The 10,061-nt window shown below is 36.0% G+C and overlaps 1 protein-coding gene across 1 annotated transcript; it reads left to right on the top strand.

The window, feature by feature from the left end:
* The first annotated feature begins 3,012 nt into the window (after positions 1-3,012).
* LOC145230002 (lens fiber membrane intrinsic protein-like) lies at positions 3,013-5,296 on the top strand. Its single transcript, XM_080095352.1, has 3 exons — positions 3,013-3,224; positions 3,657-3,803; positions 4,203-5,296. Exons 1-3 carry the CDS (start codon positions 3,044-3,046, stop codon positions 4,373-4,375), a joined length of 501 nt encoding a protein of 166 aa, XP_079951478.1. The 5' UTR covers positions 3,013-3,043; the 3' UTR covers positions 4,376-5,296.
* The last annotated feature ends 4,765 nt before the right edge of the window (positions 5,297-10,061 follow it).

Here is a 10,061-nt window from a genome sequence, read left to right as displayed (position 1 = left end):
CCTTTAAACTATTAAGTCGCCCCATTACGTTTACGTTCATGTTCTGGAATGTGTTGTCATGCAAGACGAAAGCGTTCCGGTCTGTTAAACATAATCTCTGTTGACATTTTCCAGTCGGGTTGTGAGGCTTACGTTAAAAATGTTAAAAGCCCGAAACGTTAAAACACTTTATAATGGGAAGGACCAGTGTACAATTTCACTTTGTTGGGTAAACATGTTGTTGTATATAAGAGTTTAGCATTGCTTGACTTCATTGTAAGTAAAGACAAAAAAAATTGTTTGTTGACAAAAGTTAAACGCAAACAACAAGGATAAATTATAAAAAATTTGGCATTTTGAAAGTAACTGTACAACATAAACCGTATTTGTATCAAACTAAAACTCAAAAACAAGTACTGGTGTAATAACGTTTGTGGCAGTAATGATTTTTCCTTGCATTTTTGTTTCGTTACTGTACATGAGTAATCAACTGGACAAAAATGTGGGCTTAAATGCATATCAAAGTCTTGTTTATTTAGCCCTTAATTGTTGTGCTATGGTATTTTACGAATTTTGTGCAAGCAACAACATTCAACGAACATCTTTTTGTTTATTCGCGTTATCAAAGGTACTAAAATAAATGCAAAACATAGAAAATTGTATAACGGTTGTTTACAATTTACATTGCAGATGTGTATAACCAATCACTAAATGTAAACACAAGAGAATGCAACGTAAAAGTCTTTACACTGCAATCGCTATTCTCCTTGACCTAGCGGGCCTAGTGCTGGGATTAATAGCACTAACAACCACGTGGTGGCGTACGAACATAGTGAGCAGGGAAAGGTTCGGTCTATTTCATGTTTGCGAAGGAAGCTTCTGTGTGACGGGGGTACCGCTTGAAGGTGAGACATTTTACCATAGAACACCAAAGAAATAAATTGAAAAATTATTGTGTTATTTAGCACACTTTTAGTTTAACAGAAGGCCCTTTTGTCAGATTAAACTAAACTCAATACATAGTCTATGACCGAAACTCGAATTGATAGAGTCTTGGGTTCTACTGATAATAATTCACTTTACGTAACTTGACAAAACTCATTCTTTTGGGTGGTTCTGGAAGTTTTATAAGTCAAATTCAATTGGGCCTATTCAGGAGATTATAAAAAACTGCAATAATGGTTGTAAAAAGATATACATATTTGGCACCTGATACTGTTTTAACAGATATAAGTAAAGCCATTTATTATTTCAACAACACGTGAATGAAACGTGTTGAATTGGTTTCTCGAGTCTTCTTTTTATTTTTAGATGAATCGTTTCTCCAGGCAACCAGGGCTTTTATGTTGGCCGGGTGTTTTTTGCTTCTGATAGATCTGGTTGTTCTTGGCCTTCAGTACTTCAAAAAAGGACTGGACAGTTTTCCACGTGTCGCATTTATGGTGTTTGTTGTTTCAGGTTAGTGTATTGCATCGTAATGTAATAGGTCTCAATTGTTTTCAGGATTGCCATTTCTGGGAAGTCTATACGCGGTATGCAATGGTGATATATACTTAAACTGACATGTATTTAGGAACTTACACTCGCATGATACTTACAAAATTATTTTACTCGTTTTATTGTTTAGAACAGTGGTTCTCGACCCATTTTGTTGTCGGGTCCAAATGGCAGTCTGTTAGTTAAGTGTGTATTGAGCCGCAAAAAAACAAGACCCTACAAATTCACTAAAGATTATTACCTTGAAAGCTAAAGTAGCAATCTTTGTTGGTTTTCTGAGGTCTGGTGCGACCGCAAAATTAGTAGTTGGAAACCGCATGTGGCCCTGAGAGCCGCGGTTCAGAATAGAGCTCCATGTCTTGTCACCAGTTGCACTGACGAGATCTTATAGGTCGAAACAGCGCACACAGTCTACAAAAAAGTGATGTTTGCTTGTGTCCGTTAAATTTAAACAGAACTTCTCTATTTTAGGTGTTTTCCTCATTATTGCATGTGCAGTTTACATTGGCAAAACCCGCTCCAAACGCGAAAGTCCTGACCTCCAGTTCGGTTATTCCTTATGGCTTGGCTGGGTGGCTGCCATACTATCACTTGTTTCTTCCCCCTTTGCATATTTTTCACAAGCTTCGTGTGGTAACCGACCACGTCGTGAAATGAGGGAGTCGTTCAGGGCTGGAGCGTCTGGAAGCATCGATTATGGGTCACTTTAGTGAGAGGAGAAGGAGTGTTGACTTGATGTATATTTCAAATAACAAAATGAACTGCAACTATACATTTGTGACGCTTTACATTTTACACTGATGCTATCTATATATATGCAAGGCTGTTTTCAATGATGTACATTGTTGATGCAATACATTGGCCCAGACTTTGTCAACTAAAAATAGAATTAGTTGATCAACTTGTCAAAACAGTAGTTGAGTTTCTTTTATTATTTCTTTTTGTGTTATTTCCATTTTAAACGTTATTTACGAGTCTGTCAAAGCAACACCACAACAACATTCATCTATTTTGCTATGTCGATGATCCATTTCTTACATTTGCACACTTAAACGAAGTGCAGTTTAATTTTTTTAAGATTAATTATGACAGACAAAACCTTCCTATGCTCGGAATAGTTTTTGTTCTCTACATAGTTTTTCTAACTTCGTCGTCGTCAGTGGTGTATGTGTTGGCACAATTACGCACTTCGTAATTTTGGTCTTTGTTGAAAAAGTGTTTCATAAATGTTGCACACTTTGTTTATAGATGCTGTTGTTGGAATAACATTGCTTTCGAAAACCGTTAATTATTCGAAAACAAAAACAAGCTTGTAATATCGCTTTTGAAATGACTTTTAGCAAATTGTTGTTGTTGTTTTTTTGCTTCTTTGCTTTTTCTCCAACTTTTTTACGCATTCTTTTTATGAGTTTGCTCTTTTATCTGAGAGTCAATTTTCATTTATTGTTTTTTTTTTTCGGAGGGTTAGCCCCTCATTAAGTGTATTAGAAGAGGTACATTTTTAAAATCCTTTTTCGTTTTACAGAGTGACAAAAATTAGTTGTACAACTTTTGAACTGTAATTGAAATGAAGCAGGTCCGCTTTTTCGCTTTGTTTTCTTTCCTGCTCGCTGTCTGCTGTATTTCTCTGGCAGCCATCGCACTGGGAACCGTTAGATGGCTCGAGAGCTTCGCTGATAACTCACATGAAGGTTTATTCGAGGCATGTAGTACTGAAAGATGCGTTTCCAACGGGATTTCAAATAGCGGTAGGTCACACCAGAATTTAAAAATTACTTCCTTTGCACGTATTTTTTTTAAAATACCGGTTTTGACTTTATACCGTTAATACCATTGATGTGTTTGATCGCCTCAATTGTTTTCTTCAAAAATCGATAATCCATTTCAGAAATTCATTTTAACCTATGTTAGGGATCAAATACATTAAAATTTTATCGAGTGGTAATAAGCACTGGCTAAAGCTTCAATTTTTTTATATTTTCAGTCGACAGGTTGTTTATATTGTGTGTTTTTTTGGCTGATTTAACGGATTTGTCCATTAACAACTAATATTTCCCTGATTACACTGTTTGTAACACAACAAAACTATATTAGCCTACATCACAATTTGGATACAACGCTTTCGGTATGCTGTATTACAGATGTACGTCGTTAAATGACATTTAAATATATATTTTCAGATCCCCCTTACATTCATGCAACCAGAGCTTTCTTAATACTTGGAATTGCCGTCCTGTTTGTCAATCTGCTTATTCTGCTAGTAATCGCCGTAAAAAATGGCAGACCCCATCTCAGTAAAGCGGCTGGTTGTCTGTTTCTTCTGTCAGGTTAGAATTTAATAAAATGGATTCAAAATAGTTTTAAATCATGAAACATTTTATTTATGTTTTCAGTATTATCTTTTAAGCTCTGTAGTCATCTGCCGTTAATTTGTATTTGTTGTTGGGTGTAATCTTTGCTTTTTCTCCTTTAATTTCATTCTTGAGTCATGGTAGCCAAAATCTATTGACACCAAATTAGACAATTAGACGACTTAAACCATAAAAAATAACAAAACAAACATGAATCGACAGTATACTCTGATGACAAGTCAAATTGACTTTATATGCTTTAAATAAAGCTTGAAATGGTATAAAAGTTACTACCATTTTTATGATGTTTGTTGAAGTTTAATTGAGTAAAAAAATTCACAATTGATTAAGATGGACTTAACAAAGTGTTTTTAGGAATATTTCTTCTCATCGCCACATCAGTGTACACTGGCATAAACCGACCCACTTTGGCAGAAAACAACCAACAGTTTGGATTTTCACTTTGGGTTGCCTGGGCTTCTACCATTTTAACTCTTCTCTCCACACCATTTGGTTTTATGGCCAAACCAAGCTTGAATTACATATAAATGGTTTTGTGCAACAATGGTTAAAAAACGCAAGTCATTTGGAACCAGCCTGACTCGAAACATTTTGGCTTGATGTATTATTGAAAATTAAATTATAACAATCAATGATATTGAAAAGTATTAGTTCGTTGCTACGCTGCCAAACTGTAATCTTTAAATGCTAGTTTAAAAAAATTGACACTGCTATCTCAAGTGCATTAGAAATACCTTTTTTAAAATTGTAAAATATGTTTCACCTCATATTAATGCAGCGTGCGCTCTGGAGACGAGAAACATATGTTTCCAGTTTTGTGTCAGTACTTTCCAGCTTTTTGTTTAACGATCTTTGCCTAACGTTTAAAATCGTGCGAGTTTAAATTAACAATGTACTAGGCCTACATCAACGGTTCTGAATCTCTGAGTGGTTATGCCCAAAGAGATAATGTCCAAAGGGTCAAAAGGGGTAATTTAAAACTTTTTTAGTGGTAAATACGTTATCAGTTATAATTTTTGTTCCAATTATATTTAGTAATTTTAGTTTTTTGAAATGAGAAAATGTTGTAAGATATCTTAAGCAATCGATAATTAATTAGCATTATAATGCTTGTTTTTCCTTATTAATTCAATTGCTATAAAATATTACATTAGCTAACCATAAATTTAATTTCAACCGAGGAACATGATCTGGAAAAGATTGTTGACGTCAAACATTGACAGGGTGCCCTCGAGGGAATATACAGAGGTCGGTTACCAAACTCACCTTGGTTTGATTAAATGCTACATGGTTTACGTTTAAGTTGGTTTCCATAATTCAATTTTTTTATAAAAACGTGTAATTTGTGTCTTTCATTTGCTTTCATGTGTTTTGTTGCGGATGACATGTCAATTAAAAACTATTTTTTGTGTATTGGTACTTCCCAAGCTTCTTTGGGCATTATATCAATCAAATGTTGCGTTACTGATGTATATTACAAAATTTAACGTCTACAAATGGAGTCGAAAGTATCACAAGTATGGAGTATGGTTGATTCGTCAATAGTTTTTATTTTGCAAGGCTTTCTGGTTTTTCCCCTTTTAATCTGTGACACTTAGATGAAAATCTTTGAATAACACACGATACTTTACCATACCAAAACAGTCTAATCGGGTGTATGTTTGCCAAAATAGACGTAAATAACTGGCAAAGGGTCATTCGCAAGCGTTTCGTCAAATCGCTTATGATGGCTTTGAAATTTCCGAAATGTGAAGAGCCTGCATACTTATTCCAAAACGACCAATTTTAAACTTTGCTATACAAACTGAGTAACCCCATTAGGGAAGGCTGAGGGTCTGGAATTTCTATTATGGTCACCTGGGTACTATACAGTAGATTTACAACAAACCTAATTGAAAAAATACCAAAGTTGTCTTTTATCTTTCTACAAATTACTGTAATGAAAATGTAATTAAAAGGACTTTTTTGACATCCGATTTTGCCTATCTTTTACATAAGTTATATTCCTATTATTATGTAACTTATTATTATATTGGCTTGTGCAGCACTTTCGTAAGCACCGGAGTTTGGGTAAACGACCAAGAATCCAAGGTAAACAAACCTAGAATTGGCGTTTATGCAGAAGACGTGGTTTTTAATATTTAATGAGAAACTACGATTTCCTCGGAAATATTTTGCTTTTCATCTGTATGCTGACTGAGGACAACGCATTGTTTTCATATGTCGCCAGTCAAGGGCCTGTTGTGTATTAAAAGTAGCGTATGCCAAACTGGGGTCCGCAGTCCCTTAAGAGGTCTGCGCAGCAATTTCAGGGAGACCACGAAGAGCTTAGAATATTTATGTAATTTTATGCGATGTTAAAACATATAATTGCGTAGGCATTTGTTCGGTAAATGAGTGTCATATGACAAGTAGTGGCCCTAAAAGAATGCAATTGTTTGCGCACGATTGAAAGTATTATTATTTTACTTATGATGTGTGATAGATTTGCACTAAACTTAATTTTAATAATTTTACAAAACTGGATAAATTGCCCCTGTATGTTTTCATGGAAGAAAAGACGTTTAGTAAATTCAAGTTTTTTTGTTAAGATGTATTAGGCTTAAAAATGTATTTAACTTAAACCGCGAGTTCTCGATTTAAATTAAAGGAAACGGCAACGGTAGTTTTATCATGAATTCCAAGAAGAAAAAGGTCATGCTTTTGGTAGTCAACCAGTCTCATGTATTTTTGTGCAATTCGACCTAAAGCAGAAAAAAAGATAATCTGAGTTTGTTAGTTTTTTCTTATTAAGTAAATAAACTAACAGTATATGTTCCGTCCCCTTTTACAGGTTTAAATAACTACTATAACACTGCTAAACTTTGGCAATTAATTGGACCCAGTCTTACACAATCATGTGTTAAGATCACTACAAGTTTGTTTTCAGACTTTATTGCAAGTTGCTTCATTGGACAATATTTCTTGAAAACTACCTGGAACGATGTGCAACAACTCATTAGTGTTTAGCCTGAACAACAGCAGCGCCAAGCACGTTACAAAAACCGTGCAAATGGTTATCTGCCCGATTCTGACCGTCACCAATCTAATCATGTTGTTTTCTTCTGTTACCTATCAAATTCGTTTTGGAAAAAGCAAGATGCGTGCAACCAACACAATCTGTTCGATAAACATCCTTTCTGTTTTTCTTGTATCATGTTGGTTCTTGGCCGATGCTGTTCATCCATACTACAACTGCGACAGAGTGTGTTCAATAAACCGTGGGATCATTGTGTGCCTTGGCTGTTTCTCACAAAGTTTGAACTTTGTGGTACTTTGGTTGCGTCAACGAAACATACACAGACAAGTTCATTTCATTCAAATTTGTGAAGGAATCGTGCCTACTGCAATAAGCACAGGTGCTATGTTTTCCAAAATAGCTGTGTTGTTTCTCAAAGCTTTTAACTTCTTGCAGGCCCCTCTTGGACCATGTGTGCCGACCTTGGAAAACTCACTCGACCTTTCTGTGATTATCCTGACTTTGGAAGTTATCCTGCACGTTAGCCTTGTCTCACTGGCTTTAGCGCCTTTGCGTATTCATGTCAAAAACAACCCAAAAAGTAGAATACGCTACGTGGTTAGTCGCGTGAACGTTTCGACAATCGTGTATGTTTCAAGTGAGCTCATATTTGGTGGAGCACTGACTCTTAGCTACTTTCAAGCTTGGGCGTCAGTGTACGTTGTTCCTCTGATCTTTGCAATCAACCTCTGTATTCATTACATTTGCATGGTTTTGTCGTTTTCGGATCAAAAAGTTAGGTTTAATCCTATTCGACACAACTCGTCTATTTCTACGGTTCGTGTCCTAATGGAAACCAGGTGCAACGGCAAAAAATCAGCAATAATAATCAAAGACACTGCCAGCAAGCAGTATATTGTAGAACAGTGTGAACCAGAGTTGTAAATGGGCCTGAAATTGGAGCCCGAACACGAATCCTTTTTGAAAACTCCGTTTAGGCCCGGAAGTTTGATTGACTGGCCGATACATTGAATCCAAAAAAAGGACAAAAATAACAACCACAATGGACAATACTAGACAATTGCTATTGAACCAACCGTTTTAGGGCTGTTTGACATCAGGTCAGACCCAGCAATTGGCTACTTAGCTAATGAAATTAATTCAAAAAAATACTGACACAGAGTGTAAAGTCAGGCCCGAATCTAGCCCGTTTTTTGAAGAAACCAAAGCCCGAACCCGGCCCGAACCCGAATTAGACCCAAAAGCCCGGCCCGACTTACAACTCTGATGTGAACCAGGCGTCTAATAAACAATACACCTGATTATTATACTTTCTTTGTTAACAAATTCATTTTTAAACCTAAAATGATGTACCTTATGCCTTATAAAGTACTTTTGTATCGAACAAGATTCGCGGCTATATTTTTGTTGTGCCTTTGTTGTGAAATGTGTTGATAAAAACAAGAGGTACATTTACATGCAATATGTTTTATTATTGAACATAAATGTCGTTTGTTGACACGTTAGCGTTTTTACAGAATATGTGCAAAAAGCAATATTGATCAAATATAAATGTACTGATAAGAATAAATCGTAAATAGGAAACCATGGTAACATCCCAATCAGAAATTTATCACTACCCCAAGTTTGATTTATCTATAAATTATCGATCAGACATACATGGGCAGTTGTTATAAGCCATGGATAAAATTGGGATAGACACTTGTTTATACCCCTGAAATGTGACATCGGCTTTTTGACTTGCTGAAAAGTAGACGTCCTAATTCTGCAACTTATTACACACACACAACTACTGTAGTCTATTTTGTTTCAACACAGTTAGTTAAAAGAACTTGAACATACAAACCAAGAACTTACCACTTATAACAGACGGTGTATATCACGGTTTCCTAAACCTATGCTGGTACGTTTTTTGCTTGAAGATTCTAAATAATTCCTTGAATATCACAGACTACACTGTTCGCCATTGTTGTATAGCAAACGACAATTCCATTTAAGCTGTCTTAGAAGTTGCTGACAAGGTTTCGAAAAAGCCATAACAGTGACACTGTAACACAGGGGTGTCAAACTCGTGGGGTTCGCGGGCCACATTGCAGTTTGGGAATTATGCCGTGGGCCGCATGTGATTTTTGATCTTATTGTATACACTTAAACAACCTTTTCGCTACGACGACCGCATTGCAGATCCCTATTTCACCAACGGCAGCCAATTATCTGCTGTTTTTGTTTAAAAATTACAAGAAAAAGGTTTATATCATATATATACCATCTATTGACGCCCAAAAAGCCCAGATTAATTTCCAACTTATTGTACAGATTAAGCTCCACAATGTGAAGACCCGCAGTTTTAACTCTATTATTACGTCATAATCTATATTGTGACGCTTTTTGTACCTGTTTTTTGCATTGTTTGCACACAATACGCCTACAAAAAGTCTGTCGCATATGGCTACTAGGCTGGTAATACTCTTTTCGGTAACACAAAATCTGTTTAGGGCGGTTTGAAAATCAAAAGTTTTGGCAAAGAAGTTTTAATTACATCACGCCTGCCAGTACATATATTTCAATGTGGCCGTACGGCCGCGGGTTGTACACCCTTGACTGAAACTTTAAGGAACGGTTCAATTACTATCGTTTCTATTCATAACATATGAATTTGTATGTATAAATTAAGTTTCGGTAAACGTCAGTTTAAATAATAGCTTTCAACTTGAAAAGTAAGACAAATTTAGTGTAATTAGATAAAAGTCTGACAAAATACTACAATTGTTGTTGACTGATCGTGGGCCGCATTGGAGGGCTTCGTGGGCCGCATGCGGCCCGCGGGCCGCGAGTTTGACAGGCCTGCTGTAACACCTCTCTCTCCAACTGCCACACTTTGTAATAAACACGAGGCACGTCGCAAATAATTAGCCTATCATATTCAAATACATACTCACGTGATTTCGTCAATTACACAATAGGACAGTGGTTCTTAACCTTTTTGGTGTGGTTTCCCACATAAAGTCAATCACCAACTTCGAATTTCCCCCTCTGTTATTTTTATAAACATGTTTTGTGCTCTACGTAACAAAAAAAATATTCTTTAAATGAAATAATTTTGTGGAGCGCTTTGGTCTGGACCCTAAAGGTATACTGCAATCTTATTTAGCTTAAATAGTGCTTCTGTGAGATATTAAACGTTTTTGGAATAC

This window comes from Phallusia mammillata, chromosome 5 (assembly GCF_965637545.1).
Source record: "Phallusia mammillata chromosome 5, kaPhaMamm4.hap1.1, whole genome shotgun sequence".
NCBI classification, from domain to species: Eukaryota; Metazoa; Chordata; class Ascidiacea; order Phlebobranchia; family Ascidiidae; genus Phallusia; species Phallusia mammillata.
The sequence above is the reverse complement of the archived record's forward strand: the minus strand, read 5'-3'. Positions and strand labels throughout refer to the sequence as shown.

Bases quoted from the DNA above. Each gene is read 5' to 3' on its own strand.
- LOC145230002 (XM_080095352.1), top strand. From the start codon at position 3,044: ATGAAGCAGGTCCGCTTTTTCGCTTTGTTTTCTTTCCTGCTCGCTGTC. The intron at 3,225-3,656 runs GTAGGTCACACC...ATATATTTTCAG, and splicing joins CAACGGGATTTCAAATAGCG to ATCCCCCTTACATTCATGCA. The intron at 3,804-4,202 runs GTTAGAATTTAA...AAGTGTTTTTAG, and splicing joins TTGTCTGTTTCTTCTGTCAG to GAATATTTCTTCTCATCGCC.